Below are 21,936 nucleotides of genomic sequence, written 5' to 3'. Positions count from 1 at the left end.
GTAGACCGCTGGGGGAGGCACAGCTGGGGTGAACTAAGGGCTGTGAAAGGTGTTTGTACTATTGCGGCAGAGCCACGCTGGCCCCTCTTCAGAAACAGGGCCCACCTAACGTGGGCAGAGTCCCCAGGGGTGACAGCAGCCAGGCCCTTGGGTTTTGGGGGTGAGCAGAACCCAGCGGAGAGAAGTTTCCCATGTGCTCCTCTCGTGCCATCTGCTTCCTCCTCTAATTTTAGCTTCTAGTCAGGGAGGGAGGCCGGGGGTGGAGGGCTGGCTCACATGGGGCTGGGGGTGGAGGCAGCCCCTCCTGGCCTAGCAGGGGTTGGGCCCAGAACTTGGGCACTAGGGAGACTGGGTCATTGGCCAGCAAGACACTGCCAAGGCTTCAGAACAAGGCTGACAATATCCCTCTGACTTTCCAGAGGACAGGGCTGGCAAGGTGGGGAAGGGGACCCTTTAGGAAGGGGTCAGGCCAACAGACCCCCTTCTTGGCTTCTGTTGCCCTGCACACAGCTTGTACCCAGCCCAGGGATGGTAACTAGGTAATGTCAACAGTGGGCAGCAGGCTTAGGGCACTAATTGTGGCATGTGCAGGATCCCAGGCCGAAGTCGGGTAATTAGTTGTTTTTAAATAAACGTCAGCAGGCATGCTTTAATTAAGCCATGGTCCCAGGGAGCCTTGAAGATGTGATGGATGACGGAGGAGGGAGAGATAGAGAAATAGCTGCCCCCTCCGGAAAGCCTGTCTTAGTCCTAGGGGTCTCCAAGCAGGACAGCACCTAGCGCCTGCTGGGGGTTCAACACCCTCAGTGGTGCCTGCCGAGGGTGGCATCACCCTGCTCCCTCTGGTCTGGTTCAGCTTCATCTGGGGTGGAGGCTGTGGTCCAGAGAATTTATGTTTCCCGCCATCCCACTTGGGTTTGGAGATCTGGCCCTTCCCCAGCCCCGACAGCACCTACCTTGGGTAGCAGAGGTGACGAGGACAGTGGTGACACAGAGACTCCAGAGTGCTGCAGCCAAGCGGGCCATGGCGAAGGCCAGGGGCGGGCGCAGGACTCTCAGCGGACTGTGGGGTGGGTCTCGCCCCGCATCACCAGGGTACCACAGCCTGGCCCACCAGCCTGAGGGAGGACAGCAGAGTGATACTGGGCAGGAGCTGCCCTCAGCAAGCCCAGTGGGAGTCTGTCTTATGCTAATGGTGAGGCCCTTCCTGGACTGGGGTGCACATGCCCTGTTCTGGGGTCACTCTCACCAGCCCTGGTCCCTCTTCTCCAACAGAACCTCCCTGGGGGCAGCTTGATAGGTCAAGCAGGGTTGCCAAGCAACCACCCACACCAAAGCTGCTTCAGCCTCATCCCTAACCCTGCCCTGCCCACTCCTCTCCACCACCAAGCATCCTCATCCCTCAAGGAGGGCAACCTCAGCTTTGGGCAGGAATCCAGCCCCGCCCCTAGCCTCTGCTTACTGCCTCTCCGCTCGGGCAGCTAATTAGAATCAGCTGGCTGGCGCCACAGATAGGGGACCAGGGACACCCAAGTCCCCTCTTTCCTTTCTAGGGGACTCTCAGGGTGAGATGGAGACAGGCAGGCGGAGTGGGAGGAGTGCTGAGGAGAGGAAGCAGGGATCAGGGGTATCATGAGCTCCTCCCCTACCCTCTGCTCCTGTGGTGTCCACAGCCAATTCTCAGGGCTGCTGCAGCCCAGAACATCAACCTCACCTGACAACAGAGGAAGCACCATGCTGTACCCCAAAAGCCCCCCCTCCTCCCCCGTCACTTAGCCTGCCCAACCACTCCATTTCAGTATGTTCTAAATCTCTTCTTTCCTGTCTGGGATCCCTCAACACCGCCTCCCTATTCCTTCCTCCATCCATCCATTTTAAAGTCTTTGAGACTTCTTTTCCCATTCTGCTCCACCTAGACCTGCCTGAGCACCTTTCCTGTGCCTTTCCCTTTGCATGCAGCGTCAGCTAACGGGTTAACCCACAGGGCTGCTGTCACTGTGCTTATATATAACTGTTTATCTGGTTAGGAGACTGCCCATCTGGGGATCTAGACTGCTTTGTTTATGACCACCACACCCAACTTTTAGAGCAGGCCCTACATAATGAGAAATCGTATTTGTTGACTGAATCTCAGACCTATTGCTCCTGCCATCTCCCTCCTAAGTCCCATGACAGGTCACCTCTGGGCGTAGGTCTCACTTTTCGTGTCACCAACCAGACCTAAGGACCTGACGAGGCTCATTTCAAAGTTCAACTTCCCTCTACTCCTCAGGTGCCACCCTGCAGGCCTGTAACCCCACATCTCCTCTTCTGCTCCCAGAAGCTCCCAGCCCCCAAGCACTGTCTGGGATGGTCTCCTGTGATTCTCAGGTACAGGCTCAAGCTGAGGATAACCCTCCCGGATCCTGTGCCATAAATTCACCAATAACATCTACTTCATTCTTAACTCCTGTTCCCAGCTACCCCTGATGTGACCGTCCCATGGTGGCAGTCTGTCACTACCCCCAGAGGTCTGTCCTGTCTCTTCTGTGACCGCCATGGCTGTCTCTCTTCTTACCACCAAGCCCCTGACCATCTAGACACCTTCTTCCCTCATCTGCCCAGACAAGAGTGGCCTGGGACATATGTGGGTCACTTCTATACTGGAAATGAAACCTCCTGGGCACTCACCCACCTCTACTTCCCAGGCAGTCATGGCAGATGTCACCCGCCTCTTCCAGAGCTCTCTTTCCAGCATGCTAGCTTCGGAGGCAGGAGGATATGCAACTGCAAAAGGTTGCAAAGCCACAGGAGGCTCTAGAAGCCCCTGCCCCATGTGGGTCTGAATCACCCTGAGAAAATCCAGGGCCAGGCCTCCACGCCATCAGCTCCTCAGCCCTGCTCCCTCAGGGAGGCAAACTGTTATACTGTTGTAAGAGCAACTGTCTCACACGTACCCAGTGGGCTCAGACCCTTATCAGACAGGAAGTAATCATGAGGGGCTCTCCTCCCAAGGCTGCTTGATGCAGAGACCCCGGGGGAGTCCCCATACAGTTCATGACCTAAGGAGGCTACATGTGTCCTCTCCAGCAGAACCAGACCAATAGAAATTCTGCCTATCCACCAGTGACAGTCGCCTACCAGGTCCAAATCTCAGAAGCCAGACCCTCGCTTGCTCTTCCTTGCCTGTCCCAGCTGGAGAGAGTCAGGGGTCTGTCTCCACTGTACTCTTTTGTCTAAACACTCTAGGCTTCCTGCAGGCAGAGGGATCGGTGTGTTTTTAAAAATTGCAACACAGGGACTGGAGAGATGGCTCAGCAGCCAAGAGCACCTGCCAAGTGGCACAGGGCCACTCAGTCCCCAACACTCACATGGTGGCTCACAGCCACCTGTAACTCCAATTCAGGAGACCCAATGCCCTCTTCCGACCCCCAAGGACACCAGGCACTGAGAGGGCGCACATGCACAAGTAAAAATCCATATATACATTAGAAATAAAATATGGCCTAATTTAAACTATTTAAAATATGGGGTTTCTTCTGGTGCGAAGATGGAACCTAAGGTTTCCTAAATGCTAAGTATTCATTCTACTGGTGACCCACACCCCTAGCCCCCAAAACACCCAGGTGTTCAACAAGTGGAATTAATTACAGAGTCATTTTGAGTGTTTGGCTTGGTCTTTGAGTAGCCCAAACTGGCCTTCCATTCACAGCAGTCCCCCTGTTTCAGTCTCCTGAAAGTTGGGATTACAAGTGTGTGGTACTACTCCTGGTTTCTATTACCTAGTGACAGGGCTCTCTATTCTGAAGCCCAGGCTCAAGTGACACTCCTGCCTCTGCCTCCCCTCTATCTGGGACTCCAGACACTTGCTGGTGCATCAAGACTCCCCCAGTAGCTGCTGGCTCTGCAGTCCCAGGGTTGAGCTGGGTCTTGTGCACGTTAGGCAAGCATTCTTCCAAGGAACTACACCCAGCCTTTCTAGTTTTCTTTTTGTTTGTTTTTCAAGACAGGGTTTCCCTGTGTAGCTTTGGCTGTCCTGGAACTCACTTTGTAGACCAGGTTGGCCTCGAACTCAGAGACCAACCTGCCTCTGTCTCCTGAGTGCTGGGATTAAAGGCGTGCACCACCAACACCTGGCTATTCTAGCTTTCTTAAGGCTGGCATTGTGTGCATGGGCCAGTTGGCATGGTTCTTTTTCCTTTGAATGCTATAGATGGACCCAGGCTCGCAGTAAGCTAGAGCTGGGAAAGCCAGCTTCTTAAACCATAGCCTCATGAATTGGCAACTTTTCATCAACTGTCTGAATGTGCAAAGACCAAAAACCAATTCAAATCAAACATGAACCTGCGGCATGTCTGACAGTGCTAGCCTGGGCTACATCCTCTGACTTCACAGGACCCTTGGTGCTGAGTGCACAGCATTTGCAGCGTGTACCTTGTCTCTTAGACAGATGCCATAGATGTGTGCTCTGCAGTGTTGCCTAGTCTTACAAAGTTTTCTGCATTTATGCAAACATAGTATTTAATTAAGGGAAAATAAGAACTTTGATTATTTCCCTACTATCTATTCCTAAGTATGTCTTTGGATTGTATCTCATGGTTTGATTTTTAGACTTGTTTGAGGAGCTGGGATGATGGCTTAGTGATTATAAGTGTGGACTGCTTCTGGGCATAGAGGTGCACACCTTTAATCCCAGCTCTCAGGAGGCAGAGACAGGTGGGTCTCTGTGAGTTTGAGGCCAGCCTGGTCTATAAATCAAGTTCCAGGACAACAATGATACAGAAAAACTATCTTGACACCCCCTCCCCCCCAAGGCTGTGTTTTGCCATTGTGAGGGACTTAGTTGGGTTCCCAGCTCCCATGTCAGGCGCCTCACGATTATCTGCAATTCTATTCCGGGGACCTGAGGTCCCTTGGCCTCTGAGTACCTGGGTGGACATGTGCATACCCACACATACACACAATTTAAAAATAATAACAAACCTTTTTTAAATTTCTGCTTTCAGTTTCATGAAGCAAAAATTGAATCAATACTGGTTTAGGATTAGGACAGAATTTCCAGCAAGTTCTGAACATTCCCAGACATGCTTCTGCCATTTAGAACCCTATTCGTGTGAAACTGGTTCTCAGGACAGATGTTGCTAAAGTAACTCTGAACAACACAAAGGATACTTTGTATCCTGCAGTAGCAACAACTCAGCCAAGATTTCACTCCCGCTATATAAACTATCAGGCACCCACGTCTCATTAGCATGCACACTTGATTTCATCTTTAGAAAATGGTGAAATTATGTGTACACCAAAGACATGTTTTGAAATTCCCTTATGGTTTATGGTTGGCCAGTGTTTATACTAGATTCGAGTGTCAGTTTCTCAGGTAAAAAGGGATTGTGAGTAAATTAGGAAGTCTTATGCTAGACAAACACTGAGTCACACTTCAAGATTTTTCCAGATATGCTGGCATGCACCTTTAATCCCAGCACTCAGGAGGCAGAGGCAGGAGGATCTCTCTATGACTTTCAAGGCCAGCCTGTTCTACATAGTAAATTCTAGGACAGTCAGAGCTGCATAGTGAGATTTCGCTCTCTAAAAACAAAAGAAAACAAATGAAGAAACAGTTCTAGGATGGGCTGGACAGGGCCTTGTAATGACGGGCTCCCTCACACACTGCCTCCAGCGCTCAACTAAGGTAGCTGGGGCTCTGGGCAGCTGCGAACTTACTTTCTCATTGCTGAGAGCCGGGCTTCCATCAAGAGACTACCGTCTCCCTGTCCTCACCCAGCCTTCCTGGTGTGTAGGAGAGAGGTCCCTGTGTACTTCATGTTCTTATAAGGACATCACTAGCCCCCCACACACAAGGCCTGTGACAGGAGTTCATTTACCCTTAGCTGTCCCCCTAGAAGCTCCCCAAATCTCTCCAGCAAGGTGGTGGGTACAGGAGGAGACAAGGGGATCTTGAACTGAAGGCCAATCTGAGCTACAGAGTTCAAGGTCAGCCTGAATAACTTAGAAATTATTTAAAAATTAAACTTATGCTGGGTGCAGTGGCCTACACCCTTATAATCTCAGTACTTTGGAGGCAGAGATGGGCAAATCTCCGTGAGTTTGAGGCCAGTCAGGTCTACATAGCAAGTCCCAGGCCAGGGCTACATAGTAAGATGTCTTTAAAACATAACTTTAAGTTTTGTTTTAATTATGTGTGTATGTGTGTGGGGTATGGGTACATGAGTGCTGATGCCAAGGGAGCTCAGAGGCACTGATGGAAGTGCTGGGAACCAAACTTGCATCCTCTGGAAAAGCAGAACCCACGCCCCTAACAGGTGAACCATCCATCTCTCTCGCCTTTAAATGACGATTTTTTAAAAGGCCAGGGCATGACAGAATATAGTGTCTTCACACACTCTCCATCTTACGCTTTGAGGCGGGGTCTCTCACTGAACCTGGAACTCAACAGCTGTGTGGAGTGCCTGGCTAGCTCCCTGCCAGCTCTGCCACCCCAATCCTCCTGTCTTCACTGGGGTTATGGAGACACACTGCCACACCTGGGGTTCTACATAAGTTCTGGGGATTCAAACTCAGGCTGGCCTTGAGTTTGTGGCAATCCTTCTGCCTCTGTCTCCAAAGTGCTGGGATGACGGGTGTGTGCTATCACAGCTGGCTGCCATGGATCTCATTTAGCCACAACAATGGAGTCAGGGGCTGCAGGACCCATTTTATGGAATCGGTACCTTCGTCGACTCTCCTGGACACCAGCTCTGCCCAACACAGTCCCCTCCTCCCTGAAGCTCGCCTGCCCTCACTCTCTACAGCCTGCCTCCCCCCACCCCACGGGTCAGAGGGTACTCATCAGCACCTGAACCATTTTGTCCCTCTTTTGCTCAGAATACCCCAGGGCTCCCACCTTAAAGCCCCACTGGGCTCCCACACGTGGTTCAGAGTAGAAAGTATCCTATCTATACGGCGACAAAGAAACCCCTCCCAGGCTCCAGCCATGCTCCAGTGCTGAGCCAATGGGACACTATAGTGGCAGCTCCAGGAATCAGGTGTGCACACAGCTGCGCCCATCTCTTTCTCATACCATGTGATCCTGGGGAAGCAGGGCTGGCGACTCACCCTCAGTGGGAACCCGACCCTGGTGTGTCCCCCAGGGGGCCATATGCCTGCCTCCATGTTTGTCTGAGTTCTGCCTTAAGCCTAGAGAGGCGCGTGCAGCAGGGTCTGTCCTCGAGTGCCCTAGGGTGGGGACAGGGAGTGTAACAGGAGGAGAAGCGGCTGCTGGAGGAGAGGGGGCGCCTGGAGCCTGCCCTAGCCTGCAGTTGCCACAGCAACCCTGTATGCTGGGTGAGTGGGAGTTTGAGTGTCTGAGGAGGGGTGGTGGGCTCCTCCTGGCCCCGCTTGCCCGTCTCTGGAGCAGACACCCCTTAGGCACCCTGTCCCCAGCTGTTGGCTGTGAGTTCACTTCCGCCTGCACTTCCACTGGTGGGCACGGTGGCCGGTAGCAGAGCAGGTCTGGAATGGAGCTCTGGGCCTGGATCAGTAGATCAGACTCTTGGCCTTTGGGGCCCATCTCCTGGGGCCTGAAAGGGAACTAGCAAGGGTATCCTGTAGAGACGGCACAGGTGCCTGAGAGTGCCGGGCACAAGTCCTTCTCCAATAGGGTTTGGGGCGAGGACAGGGTACCTCAGACTCACCAGGCAGCAGCCTAGTCCTCCCAAATGCCCTGCCCCCCACACAGCTGAACTGGACCCCTGGCTCCCCACAGAGAGGCCAGGGCTAGCCAGCTTGCATCTGCTTCATTTCTGTCTCTTTTCTGCCCAGAATACTTACTCCATGGCTGCCACCTTCCTCAGACCAAAAGCCCGCAGTGGGAACCCCAAACCATGCAATGCATCCGCATGGCCCTACCCCAGGACCTCTGCATAGACTGCCCCGCCCCCCGCAGCGACCTTGTCCACTCCGGCATCACAGTGCCCTGCCCTGCGTCTTCCTTACACCAGGGAACCTCACATCTTCATTGCACGCTGCTCCTCTCTCCCACCAGACACTGCTCTGCAGGGCTGTGTATGAGTCTGTGTCCTGGAACCCAGCAGAGAAGGAAGCAGACATGGGAGTGTCACAAGTTCAATGCCAGCCTGGTCTACAAAGTGAAACCAAGCTGGCCAGGATTAAATAGGTGGTGATATTCTGTTTCAAAATAAATAAATGACTTTTTAAAAATGTAAAGGCTGGGGTATGGTTCAGTGACAGTGACCCCCTTCTTGGTAAGGCATCCCCTTGCCAACACACACAAGGCCTAGGGATGGACCCAGCTGGCCATTGGGCACCCCTGTATTACAGAGAGGCTAGGGCTATCCCCGGATGCCTTTTCTCTTGTCTCCCTTCAGTCTACCCCCTCACCTATACCCAGTCTCTACCCTCAATCCAAAACGAAAACCCAGTTCTATCACTCCCTGCCTACAGGTCTTAATGGGTCCCCACTGCCCCTGTGACCTAATACAGCATGCCAGGCTGTTCCTAGGGGCCCTACACAGGGCGTTCCCCCAACACCCCCTCATACATGCAGCTCCAGTACCCGACACCAGACCCTGTCTCCATCCTAAGGTCCCATCTGCAAGGACTGCTGGTAACCCGTCCTCTTTCCCACACTGCTTCTCTGCGATCTGCTCCCTGAACTGGACTCAGGCCCAGCTGTAGATGGCCTCAGAGAAGGTCCTATCCTCAACTACCACACAGCCAGCCCTGAGCTCGGAGTAGGTGCTTATTAGACAAAACAGGTGTAAAGAAAAAGGCCTGTGGGGGGTGGGGGCGTATGTCTGAGTGGCAGTCAGGGGAGTGCAAAGGTCCTGAGGCTGCAGAGTGCTGAGGCCCAAACACAGCAGGTAGACAGCAGATGATGGGGAGACTGGAACGAGGTTAGGTGGCACTCGCTACGGGCCATGCAGGCCCTTGTGGGCCTCTGGGATGACCCTGGCCTTTTCTGTGCCTGAGGTAGAAGCATTTCTAAGCAAAGGGTGAAAGAGACATCTCGTAAATGCTCACCTCTGCTGCAGAGGCCTTTGCCGGAGAGAAGACTGTATGTAGATGGTGGTCACATCAGCCCATCTCCTCTTCTTCTCCTGTCCCCATCAAACCTAAGGTAAAGACTCATTCTTCCCATCTGCTCCCTTCCCTGCCTATCAACCCTGTCCTTGGCTCTGTCTCGAGGTCACCGCGCCACCTTATCCCCAAGTCTCGAGGCCACCACTCCAACTCATCCCCAAGTCTTAAGGCCACCGTGTCACCTCATCCCCATGTCTCAAGGTCACCATGCCACCGATTCCCCGTGTTTCAAGGCCAGGAAAAGCTAGCTGCTTCTGGCCCCAACTTTGATGCCTTTGGATACGAAGGTTTTTTTTCCCCTAGTGCTCCAATTCCTCCCATAGAGGACCTGACCTGGGGCCAGGCCCATTCCAGGAATCCTCCCAGACCTGGGAAGCTCTCCTCTTCAGCTCTGCCAGAAGTGGATCTCATATGCTGAGCTTCTTGACCCTCCACAGGTGAACCCCAGATCTCCCCAAACCCAGCTGACAACACTGAGGTCCAGCCAGCTTCCTACCCACAGCCACAAAACACCTTTTCTTTTCTTACCTGAGACCTCGGGGAGGACCTTCTTCTCAGGCTCTCTAGCCAGGTCTCCTCCAGGCCACAGCTGGGAAGCCCCCTCCTCTAAGAAACGCTGATCTACACGCCTGCCCGCTTTGCTCTCTGCTATGGTAAGCTAGGACCAGGGCAGCAGGGGGGTTGTGTCCACCTCCCAGCGTTCCTGTCCACCCAAGCTTCACCTCCCATGCCAAGGCAGAGCTGAAATCTGTGCCAGAAGTCAGGACCCCAGGACGAGGGTGGACAGGATGCTCCTGCCCCCTGATGAATGCATGCTTCAGGGCAGGAGTGCAAGGTCCAGAGAGGGAGATTTCAGAGGATTCTTTTTTTTTTTTTTAATTTTCGAGACAAGGTTTCTCCGTAGCTTTTTTGGTTCCTGTCCTGGAACTAGCTCTTGTAGACCAGGCTGGCCTCGAACTCACAGAGATCCGCCTGCCTCTGCCTCCCGAGTGCTGGGATTAAAGGCGTGCGCCACCACCGCCTGGCTTCAGAGGATTCTTAATAGGGTAGAGAGACAAAGCACAGGATAGCATCCTCGGGTCCAAGGTTCAAATCCTGCCTCTCAGCAGGGCACAGTACGGTTTTAAGGCTCAGAAGTAACATCTGGTTTGGGGCTGCAGGATCTCATAGTGGAGCACTTGCCTAATATATGGGAAGTCCTGGGTCCTGTCTCCACCACCTAAAGTAAACAGACAAATAAGCAGTCTTTCCGCCTGCTCTCCCGGGCATATACCATGTGTCAGTCGGGGACAGGGGAGACAGTGGTAATGAGGTAGATTTGATCGAGTACTAGTGCAGCAGAAGAAAATGGTAGAAGAGGAGCTGGGGCGGGAGACTTACATTTTCAATTACTTTTACATTATACGTATGGGTGTTTTGCCTGCATGTATGTCTAGGTACCATGTAAGTGTGGTGCCCACAGAAGCCAGAGAAGACCCCGTCACTAGAGTTATAGACTGCCATCAGTGGTCATATGGGTGCTAGGAACTGAATCCAGGTCCTCTGCAAGAGCAATCAGTGCTCTTAACCACTAAGCCATCTATCTCTCCGGTGATCATGGGAACCAGCATGCTCACCTGGAGAGGACACTTCAGCTAAGTCATGCAGAAATCCATGGAAGGAAAAGGCCATGGGTGGTTTGTGCAAAGGTTTACAGAAAAGGTCCAGGGAAAATGAAGAAATAGCAACAGGGGGGAGGCAGCCAGATTATGCCTGGTGCCTGGGTCCCGAAGCACTCAAGTATTCCCCAAATGGGAGTGCCCTTCGGTTGGGATGTTCTGGGGCCATTCTTGCCTGCAGTGAGCTAAGAAGTGCTTCTTACACCTTTAGGGTAAAGAAATGATGAACTTGCAAAGAGTCAGTCCACAAAAGCTCACAAAAATTCCCATCTTGCTTTCGGGGCAGGGGGGTAACCAAACCTGGACTTAGAACCATAGACTATACTTCCCAACTGAGCAATTCTGCCTTGGGGGTCTGTTTGGAGAGGTCATCGAGCACAGCATAGCGGGGGGTCTGTGCAGGGATATTGTTGACATTTGGTAGGTGTAGCCCTTAGGTGTTATTAGGCACCCCATAGATCGCAGGGCCGTCGCATAAACAACACCAAGAAGAATCTTGGGTTCCCATACCTGTCATCCCACTACTCAGGAGGCTGAGACAAGAGAGTGGAAGGTATGTGTCCAGTCTGGGATACACAGGGAGGAGAGGGCTCACAAAAACCCAACACACACACCAGGACCCAACATGGGGGGTACCACTAGGCCACCAGGAGCTCACAGTTCACCTGGGACTTTTAAGCTATTTTTTAAGCCTTTATGTGTGTGTGTGTTGTTTATTTTTAGCTCGGGGGGGGCGCAAAACTATTTTTAGTGTCCAGTTTATTGACTGAATTGTTATCTGCCCCCCCCCCCCTTTGGAGGGGGAGGTGAACAAGATGCAGAATTCTGGTTACTAGCTCCTCAAGGCCTAGAGAAACCTAAATCAGGTGGAGGGTCCCATTCCAAGGAGAAGTGGGGTCAGTGCCCAAGGGACGTTGGGACCAACTGCTTGGACTTTGACTCAAGGGCTCTCAGCCCCCTGGTGAGGGTAAGTGTTCCTCAAAATCCCCCTCCAGGACCTAAACCCTATAGCACACAGTCATCTGAAGTCACGTTCCCAAGAAGACACCCTCATACACAAAGGTACATGTAAGTTCCATGAGACTGTCCCCAGGTGGGCAAAGGCAAGCAGAAGAATGTAGCATAGCCCATTCAATGTAACACAGCCCAGGCCTTGCTTCTTTCTTTACTCACCCAGCCTGTACCTCTACTAAAGCCCCGCCAGCCACAAGCTCCCCGTTTGCTAGCCTTTATTAAGAGGTCCCACATTCTCATGGGACTCCTGCCAAATCAGACAAGTCCCCTAAATATAGCAGGAAGGCCTTGCTTCTTAAAAGGGGGTCAGGTCAAAGAGTAACCACACAGGGATCCTCTCCAACTTTAAGGAGAGTCCCCCCCCCCCCCATTTAGTCAAGTGTGCTAGCCTGGCCCTCACTCCCCCTTTCCTTCCTTTGTTTAAAAACATTAGCTTTAGCCAGACAGTGGTGGTGCAAGTCTTTAATCCCAGCACTTGGGAGGCAGAGGCAGGTGGATCTCTGTGAGTTCGAGACCAGCCTGGTCTAGAAGAGCTAGCTCCAGGACAGGGTCCAAAAGCTACAGAAACCCTGTCTCAAAAAACAAAACAAAACAATGATTATTTGTAATCATATTTATAGTGTGGGGGAGGAGGCACAGCAAGAGCAGTGTTCATGGGTGGAGAGATGTCAGGTCCCTTGGAGCAGGAGCTACAGCAGTTATGAGCTGACAATGTGGGGTGCTGAAAACTGAGCTCTGGTCCTCTGCAAGAGCAGTACACACTTTTAATCCCCGAGCCCCCCGGTGTCTTCCTCTGTAGCCTAGCATGGCCTCAAACTCATGCTCAGCCCTCCGAGTGTTGGAATGGCAGGCCGGCACTACCACATGCAGCTCAGCTAAAAGGGTCCCTGAGCTCCCAAAGCAAACCTAGCAACAAGATCCCTGAACTTCTGAATCTTACTCAGGCAGACAGACAGTAAACAGACAGGCACAATAAATCAGGAAATTACAGAGGTGTGAAAGCCACAGGCTCACAGAGAGCCAGGGGAGCTGTGGGAGCTACAGTCTGAAGCAGAGCGCTCGGGCCATGTCCTGGACAGAAGCACCTTTGAAAAGGTGGGATCTCCAAGAGCATGGGAGGACCGTGAAGGAGTGGGATGAAGGAGAGAAAGTGACAATGTGCTCCACACCCTAAGGTTGCAACCTGAGGGGCAGAGAATCTCTCTTCACAGTATAGCGCTGCCCTCCCTAGAACACACACATGCATGCACACGCGCGCACACACACACACACACACACACACACACATACCACACCACACCTCTCTTCTGTCAGACTGTGAGCCAAGGGAATAGAAGGGGTCACTATCCCCGTGGCACCTCATTGCCTGGCACCCAGCAGAAAAAGCACCTGTGTTTGCAGTTTGCTTGGAGAGGAGTGCTAACCCTGCTTGCTCCAGGCAGTTCTAGGACACACAGCTGAGCTCACACTAGTAGGTGTGGGCAAGGGAAAGCCCTCCTGTCCTGTGCACACAGACAGCTGCCCAAGAGTCAACCCTCAGTGAAACTCACCAAGGAAAGCACCGTTTGGACCCGGAGGGGCAAGTAGCTACACACACGGGAATTAAGCCAGTCACTAGCTTAGGCTTGAGCCACAAAATGCACAAGAGGCACACACAGATACAAACAAAAGTGGAAGCCGGCTGGAGTCAGTGACACCAGGTCTCCTAGCTGTGGAGAGCCCCCACCCTAACCCCAGGATCCCATTTTCTTGTATTTAGTAGCAGCCATTTGGTTCCATCCCAGGCAGAGAGCTCTGCATACCTTCTTGCTGGACACCTCCAGCTCACCAGGGAACCCCACCTTGGTCAGCCCCTCCTCCAGTGTTCCCACAGAGGGGCTGGAGGAGGGGAAGTGTCTGGCAACGGGAAATCTGATCCCTGACAGCAGCCCACACAGAAACCAGAGCTTTCAGTGTCCTTGGCCATGTCTGGGTGGAGAACCGGCAGAGGGCGGGAACGGAGACCAGAGACTCCCCATCTGCGGTGGGAGGCGGCTTCCACTCCTACTATACTTCTTTAGGGGTGCAAGCTCCAGGGGTTCTCAGCTGCCTGACTCTCTTCACTCTCCTGTTAGATACTCAGGCCAAGGCTGAAGCACCATAGGGTCTCCTGCCAGCCTGGGGAAACAGCCGACACATAGACACAAGAGACACAGGCGGCAGACAGTCAGTCCCATGTGCGGGTGGAAACCGGAGGGCCTGATGCAAACACACTCCGCCGGCTGGGCCCAGCGACCGCAGGCTCCTCCCCCCTCGTGGGGCTTCCAGAGCGCCCTCTAGGAGAAGGGGGTTCCCCAGGGCAGGCTGGGAATAGAAGTCTAGCTCTGTGTCTCTGGTCTTCCACCTCCTCCTAGGCTCAGTGGCCCAGGTGCACTAGTCCCCAGCTCCCCACCCTCCCCAACTCTGGGGGTTATCTCCAAGCCTAAGGGTGTCCAGCAGCACAGGTGACAGCGGAGTATGCCGGTCCCCACACAGAAGTGTCAAGAGAGCACGTCAGAAGGCAGAAGCAACAGGGTGGCCCGAGCCAGAGAAGGAAGATGGTGGTAGGCCAGCAGGAGGGCCAGTACCCATTCACGTACATGGTTGTGGCTGGTGCAAAGGTGCCATGCCGCCAGCCATGGAATGAGTTCCCCTTTCCGCCTTCCAGATGATTTTTCATCTCTGTAATTAATGGGCAAGTCATATCTGAACGGCGTGGCAGGCAAATTGCTAGTTAGGAAAATCACAGATAATTTTCTCGATATGATAATGAAGGCTGTATTCTGTCTCTTATTCTCCCTGTTTTCATCCTACTTTCAAGTAATAAATTCGGCATTAATGGGCAGGGTGTGGAGAGGAAGTCACCTGTCCCCATAGCTGGGACCTGTCCTGGCCGACCTCCCGCAGCACACACACACCAAGGTCCCAAGCGCCTGACTGTGGGCAGAATGGAGAACAGAAAGCTAGGGGTGCTGGTGGGGACATTCATGGAACACCCTGACATTCCATGATTGATGGGCTAGTGCTGGGGTCTGGGGAGCAGGTGGAGCGCAGGGAGCCATCAGGCTGTGGGCCAGAATGGAGTTGGGCTTGAGGTTGTATTACCAACTCTCTTCTGCCCTTGGGGTGCAGGAAAGAGAAACAGGTACCGATGGCCTCTCTCTCAGCAGCACTGGAGGTCAACAGGCCCAGAAGAGACATCCACCCTCAGGTGTCCTCCACACCTGTCCTCACACCATCTAACACCCTCTCCACTGTGACCCCTCACTCTGTCGGAGGCATGAGGGTAAGCAGAGAGAGGGGGAGACAGACAGAGATAAAGAGGCTGCCAGCCATCTTGGCGGCCATCTTGAACCCCTCCCCCAACTCCCCCTAACGCACCACATGTTTGGATATGGGAAGACAAACCCAGGCTCTGGGTCCCTCAGAGGTTGGGAAAGAAGGGGGATCTGGTTCGCACTGGGACAGGAGGGACACCCATGAAGATGCCGAGGCTGAGGAGAAGGCAGGGTGAGAGAACCAGGAAGGTCCAGGATATAAGATGCTGGGCAAGGATAGGGCTGGGAGCTGACCTAGAGAAGTGTATGGACTGGGATGTGAGAGCTTAGGGGCTGTTTGCTGGCGGGGCGCCGTCTTCACATGGGTGCCTGGGGTGCACTGAACTGATGCCATTTGGGGGCATTTTCTCGCCACTGCTGGAGTATACACGACCCTCCCAACACACACACACACACACACACACACACACACACACACACGAACTGGACTTTCATCCCAGGACCCTCAAACGGGACGATGACAGCTGAACCACACAGCTCTAGTTCAGGAACCTGGAAGAAGGGAGAGCTCGTTCCGGTTGATCCAACCTGACCGGCTCCATCGGTGCTTAACCGGGTACCTCACGCCTGCACCCGGTCCTGCCCACGGCGCCCCTCCGGGCTGAAACCCGTTCGACACCCAGACAGACCTCTCCCCATCCTCCCGCGCCGTGCCTCCCAGAGAAAAACAACCCTAAAGCCAGCAGCATTCTGCGGTGCCAGCCCCCCGACATGGCTCCTCCGGGGAGCCGGGGCCCGCGCGCCGCGCGCACACGCACCCTCTCCACTCACACCCAGACACCTACACAAACAGGGCGCCAAGCACCCGCGCGCACACGCACCGGGGACACGCAGGCACCGCCGCGCCGCTTCCCCACAAAGGCCGGCGCGCGCGCGGGCACACGCAGCCACGCGCGGGCACACTCGCGGTCCCCTCCCCCTGCAGGGCACCCTGCGGCCGCCCATCCGCACCCCCACCGAGCCCCCGGCGGGCGGGGGTAGGGTGCTTCCCCCGCCCCTCTCGCCGCGCACACCTGGCCCAGGTGCGGCGTGGCCTGCGACTCCCGCACACTCACCTGTCCAGCGGCGCTTCGGGGTCGGCCGTGCGCGCTCCTCCGGCGGCTCCGCGAAGCCGGGCCCCCCGCCCGGCACATCTCCCGGAGCCCGGCCCAGGGGGAAGCGGGGAGGGGGTGTCTGAGCGAGGGCGGCCTCCGTGTCCCTTCCTTCCTCGGGCCCAGCACTGCCGCCACCGACCAAAATTTATAAGGGGGGAAAAATAAAAAAAATAAAGAAAGGAAAGAAAAGGCGGATCGCGTCGCTCCGGAGGCGGCCCCGGCCCCGGGCGCGCGGGTCTGCGCCCCTCACGGGGAGCGAGGCGTGGAGGCGGAGGGGCGGGGGCGGCGTCAGAGCTCGGGGGGCTGGGGCGAGGCGGAGCCCCCCGAGGCGGCGCCGGCTGCCCGCATCTCCCCCGCAGCTCCGCGGCCCCGACGGAGGCCGCACGTGTGTGCCCAGGCGACTTCCCAGCGTCCCCGGACGGCAGCGGGCGAAGGGTTAACGCGGCAGCCCGGGCGGTCCCGCAGGCCCCCGCCGCCCGGCGGCGCCGCTCCCGGGCCCGCACGGCCCCATCCGCCGGGGCGTCTCCGGCAGACGGCGGGGCGGGGGCGCCGCAGCGCTGACTGCTCCCGCGCCGACCGCTCGCGCTGCCCGCGGGGGGCCGGGGCTACGCGGCTGGAGGCAGGAGCGGCGGCGTCGCGCCCCCGGGGTGGCCGGAGCAGGAGGCGCGGGGCCGGGCCTGTGGGCACCGCAGGACGCTCGGAGCGAGCGGGCGCGGGGCACCAGCAATGACAAGCCGCCTGCTCTCGGCGCACCCGGGCCCGCCGGCTCCGGGAAGGGGGGGGGGCGAGCAAGCACAAAACCTGGCCTGGATTAGCCGCCCAGGACTGGCCTCCGCAGCCCTCCCGTGTGCCCCAACGACGGGCCCGGAAACCCGGCCTGGAGTTCCACTCGCCTCCCCCAAGGAAAAGTGGGCAGAGGGAGGCGACGCGCTAGATCCCCTAGTTGGGCCAGGGGGTGGTGGGGTGCGACGGGTAGCAGGAAGAACCGGAACGGACTCTGCAGCCGTGCTGTGCAGAAAGCGCCTAGCTGGTGAGGGGTAAATGGGGAGCTGTGCGAGGACTGCGCAAAACCTGGCCCAGATTAGGCGGAGCGGGCAGGGACGGCGGCTCGTGGGGTGGGGGTGGGGGGCTTGTGGGAGCTGCGACAGGGCCAGATGCACCCGAAGCACGCAAATTTCGGGCCGGATTCTTCCCGGGGAGACGGAGTAATGCGTCAAGCCTGTGCAGTGGTAGCAAACAAGACCTGGACCAGAGTTTTTCTGGCCCGGGTTTGCAGGAGGGTCGGAGGGGGTGCTGCTTAGTGACTGACAACAGCGTAGGCTGTCCCCCATCATCCTGACAGCGACGTGCGATAGGGAGGGGCAAAATGAGGGCTGGACTGAGGTATGGAGGGATCCCGCGCGCTGGCTGCAACGGAGCCTGCAGGTAAAAGCGGTTTCTGGATCCTAGGTGATGCTACAGGAAAGGGATGTGGTGTGGATCCCGCTACCCTGGGAGACCAGACCTACAATAAAAAACGAGGGAGGGACGCAAAGCCAGGACTGGAGTATAGGCGAGGTGGGATGAGACACCCCTCCACCCCTCAACCCCAGCAAAAGAGAACATTGGCGACCGGACAGGGGCCTGGAGCTGACCAGGCTGCAGGAGCAAAGGAGAGGTTAGTATCTATAAACGCCTCAAGCGTCTGGCTTTGGAGGGGGTGGGTAGAGAAAAAAAATTGAATTTTAGGTTGCCGGCGGGAGCAAAAGCCCGGTGCAGATTTTCATAACCTAAGAACCACATTACAGCTGATGGACTCCAAGAAGTAGGGCAGCGGACCGGGCTTGGATTCCTAGGCATCGGACTTAGTGAGTGAGGCCAGGGGCTGCGTTCAGGCCCCGGTTGCAGATAAGCCTCGGATTCCCTCTCGGATGGGGAAGGCCGTCGACCTGGCCCCAATCCCTGAAGCCAAAGCGATCATTGCCAAGACCCACAGTGGGGGCTATAAAACCGGGACTCGTGCCAAAAACCGGCACTTCGGCAGTATAGACAACTCAGTGCAGGGTGGGGGCTAGCTGGGGAAGGGAGAGTCCTGAGAGCTAAGAGCGAAGCTTGGAAGCTGCCGCGCTGCAACTCCGTTTTACGAAAGATAGGTGCAACTCTTAAGATTGATGGCTGGGGAGGAGCAAAACGCGGGCTTGGATTATTTGGGAATGGAGTCCACCCAAATGTAGCCTAAGTATCGAATCAGAAGTCCGGCTTAATTTTAACACCCTGGAAGCCTTAGGAGGGCAGATAAACTCTGATGTGGATTTTTAGAGAAAGGGACGTGTTGGGGTTAGGGGAGGGGTTAAAAGTCCATCTCTGTGTCCAGGGAAGGCGACGCATTACTGACCAGGCTGTCTGCTGAGTGGGTGAAAGTCAGAAAGGCTTTGAGAGTAGACAGAATTGAAGCAGTCACAGAACTTGGGTGGGTCTTGAGTAGGAACAAAGATTATCTACGAAAGCTTGGGTGCATATGGATAGGCCTTTAACCTGGCTCCCAAGAATCTCTTCTAGGTAGCACATACTGGTGGTAGAATTGGGTAGGAGCCACCAGGGTAATTCTTGTCCCTACTTCCTTAAAAAACACACCTTTTCTCCAGGATTGGGAGTTCTTGGCTCTCCCAAACCTAAAATCTGTGGTCCCCAAACTTCGGGAAGGAGTACTCATGTGAGGTGCTGTATCCACACCCTCCCCCACTTCATGTTTCAAGAGCATCAGCCATGAACCTAAGTGACCAGGCCCTGGCAACTGAATCCAGGAAACCAAAGATACATCTTAAGTGAAGAAAGGTGTGGGCTGGAGAGATGGCTCAGAGGTTAAGAGCATTGCCTGCTCTTCCAAAGGTCCTGAGTTCAATTCCCAGCAACCACATGGTGGCTCACAACCATCTGTAATGGGGTCTTCTGGCCTGCAGGCATACACACTGACAGAATATTGTATACATAATAAATAAATAAATATTAAAAAAAGAAAGGTGTGACTTCCTGATGGTTACGGTTGGAGAGGAGGGTCCCATCTTTCTCTATGCCTCAGTTTCTCACTTTGACATACCAACGAACCCCTGACAAGCTTTGCTCCCATCACATCCGTGTGTGTGTGTGTGTGTGTGTGTGTAGCACTGGGGCTAGTGTTCAGTGGCCTGGCTCTGGTGGCCTAGCATGTTTAAGCCCCTGGGTTCCACCTCTAGGGGAAGAGGAATCCTTTAGCTATTAGCTTCCCTTTTCTCCCAACAACCCACCCATCTCTACTGCAAAAGCAATCCAGGAGGTAGTTTGAACTGGCACTTTCCGTTATGAGGAAAAGTCGTGGCATATTTTTTAAGGGCCAAGGCTCAGTTTGGAAAAATCCTGGCAGGATATTCCCCTCCCCCCTCCCGCTTTCCAGATCCCCCCCCCCCCCCCCATGCTGGTGGTCAGTGGTGCGCCCCTGGTGGCGGTCGGAGTGCTTTGCCAGCCTCCTTTCTATGCGTGACTCTTGAGTTCTTGGGCAGAGGGCTCACAAGGCAAAGGATGCAAGGAGGCTGTGAACGCGAAGAGTCACCCCCACACCCCGACTCTCTGCCTGCGCAGTCGCAGTGAATGCTCAGAGAACCAAGGCTTATGCGCGCGCGCAGACTCGCCCCTGCGGGCACCACTAACCCCCAACTCCTTAGTGGTACCCGAGGCCCTGACACAGCGCACTTAACTTCTGATATCCTGCCTTTCGCTTCGGGACTCTATGCAGAGTGACCATGTGGTTAGTTCCTTGACACAACATTCTGTATATCTCGTCCCATTGGATCCTTATGCACAAGCTGTCCCGTGTCTTGGGTACCTCTGAGTCTATAGGCACGACGCTTCATTAGCACCATGTTCTAAAGGACACTTATGCCTAGAATATCTCAGCACGAAGGTATCCTATGTTCCCCAGTATCTCTTTGGGATCCCATATTCTGAACGTCTAGCACGTTAGACACCTCAGTCCTAGGCATAATGGTACCCTCCTTGGGCCCTCAGTGTGTGGCGCCTACAGGTTCAGGCTCAGTGAACTCTTGTCCCCAGTGCTCAGGGCCACCACCTTCCGGGGTTGGGGGTGAGGTTACTACACCTGCAAGGGTGAGTGAACCTGTCATGAGAGTTGGGTGTGTTCCTGCGGTCCGTGGGAGCTCCTTATACAGGATCCCTTGAGCAGTTTCTGAGTTCCACCCAGTACCACACTCAGTAGCCACTCAGGTGAATAGCACGATGAAGAGCTCACAGTGCTGGGCAATGGTCGCACATCTTTGACCCCAGAACTCGGGTAGTTCAACGGCAGTGAACAAAGTGTCTGTCCTCTGGGACTGACATTCGAATTGGTGAAACAAACACAAGATCCTACAAACGCATAAAAGATAAACGATGCAAGAATTCGATCACCCCGAGGAAAGGAAGGAAAACGGGCACGGGCGTGGGGGCGGGTTTTGAGGTGTAGGAGTGGGACCTAAGGCTTCGTCCATGTTAGACAAACACTCTCCCACATCCTCAGCGCTACAATCTTTAGCGGGGGAAAGTCCTTGAAGGTCTCTGAGAAGAGGAGGAAGACCTGAGAAGAGGGAGGAGCCAAAGGGTTGGGGCGGGAATATGAGGAAAGTCGCCCCAGGGACTTGAGGCAGGGGATTTGAGCAGATTAGTGAAGGTTTCTCAGAGGAAAAGGAGGAGGGAAGGGTAAAAGGGAAGAGGTAAAGGGTACTGGCTTAGTGGACTCTGCGCTGGGAACCATGGGAAGTTGCTGAGAGAGGAAGGAAGAGTGACAACTGACTGAGGCGTTCACAGGTCCTTCTGGCCACCGTGGGGGGAAGGGTATGGGGTCAAGAGCCAATGCCAGAGACTGCACAGACGACTCTGATAGAATAGTCTAGGCTCCATGATCACGCCTCCTAACGGGGGCAATGGAGACGGTGAGGAAGAATTGAGGGGCTGGGATGTGGCTCTTGAGTAGCGCACCTAAAACCCCTCCGTGAGGGGCAAGGAATGTGAGTCGATATTAGAGTACTGGTTTAGACTCTCCAGGAAGGGGCTGGGTAGGGCTCTTGCCATGGCCCCATCTGTTGGAGCGGTTCCGTCCTCAGCACACCAAGGAAATGGAGCAGATGACTTGGAGTGAAGACAAGGCAGTTTGGGGTGTGGCTGAGTGAAGGACAGTGAAGGTGCACAAGGGTCACGTGGAGGTTAGATTCAAAATTTACATTTGATCTACCATCTAGCAAGCAGCAATGGCAAGTTAGTCCTGGGGCACACCGCAGGTGAACTACACCTTATGACAAGACCGAGGACCCTTTCCCCACCTCACAGAAGGGGCAGCGGAGGCTCCAGAGCTGAGAGCAATTACAGGATCAGAGTCAAAGCTGGGTGAGGTGGCACATATCTGTAACCTCAGCACTCCAGAGGCTGAGGCAGGAGAAATGCTATGAGCTCGAAGCCATGTAGTATTATAACATATGATTCCGTTGGTGCGAAACGGAATGTCCAAAAACAAGACATAACACAACTGGGTGGTGGCCTGAGACTGGGGAAGGGAGAGACAGTGGGAGCTAATAGGCAGGGTTTTCATTTGAGGGGAGACTGGTAGAAACATAGCGGACCTAGGCACATGGACCAAACCCTGGGTTGTCCGTTCTGGAGTGGTTAGCATTTAATTTTACATAAGGATATGTTAGCTTCAATTTTAAACAATTATAGTAGTGAGACAGCAAG

The 21,936-nt window shown here is 54.7% G+C and overlaps 1 protein-coding gene across 6 annotated transcripts in view; it reads right to left on the bottom strand.

The window, feature by feature from the left end:
- Nucleotides 1-17,127, bottom strand: part of Adgrl1 (adhesion G protein-coupled receptor L1) — a 41,858-nt gene extending 24,731 nt beyond the window's left edge. For 3 of the 6 annotated variants that reach the window (XM_041663404.1, XM_041663406.1, XM_041663405.1), the window contains exons 1-2: nucleotides 16,162-17,127; nucleotides 957-1,118 (exon numbers count right to left, since the gene is read on the bottom strand). In XM_041663404.1, coding sequence (XP_041519338.1) covers nucleotides 957-1,026 — 70 coding nt within the window. In that variant the 5' untranslated portion in view covers nucleotides 1,027-1,118; nucleotides 16,162-17,127. The remainder of the gene's footprint in view (nucleotides 1-956; nucleotides 1,119-16,161) is intronic. The other 3 variants (XM_041663407.1, XM_041663408.1, XM_041663409.1) reach the window with 1 other exon arrangement.
- Nucleotides 17,128-21,936: the final 4,809 nt, after the last annotated feature.

The sequence above is a fragment of the Microtus oregoni genome, unplaced genomic scaffold (genome assembly GCF_018167655.1).
Source record: "Microtus oregoni isolate MIOR12 unplaced genomic scaffold, Mior012 000014F_ref0000157, whole genome shotgun sequence".
NCBI classification, from domain to species: domain Eukaryota; kingdom Metazoa; phylum Chordata; class Mammalia; order Rodentia; family Cricetidae; genus Microtus; species Microtus oregoni.
The sequence above is the reverse complement of the archived record's forward strand: the minus strand, read 5'-3'. Positions and strand labels throughout refer to the sequence as shown.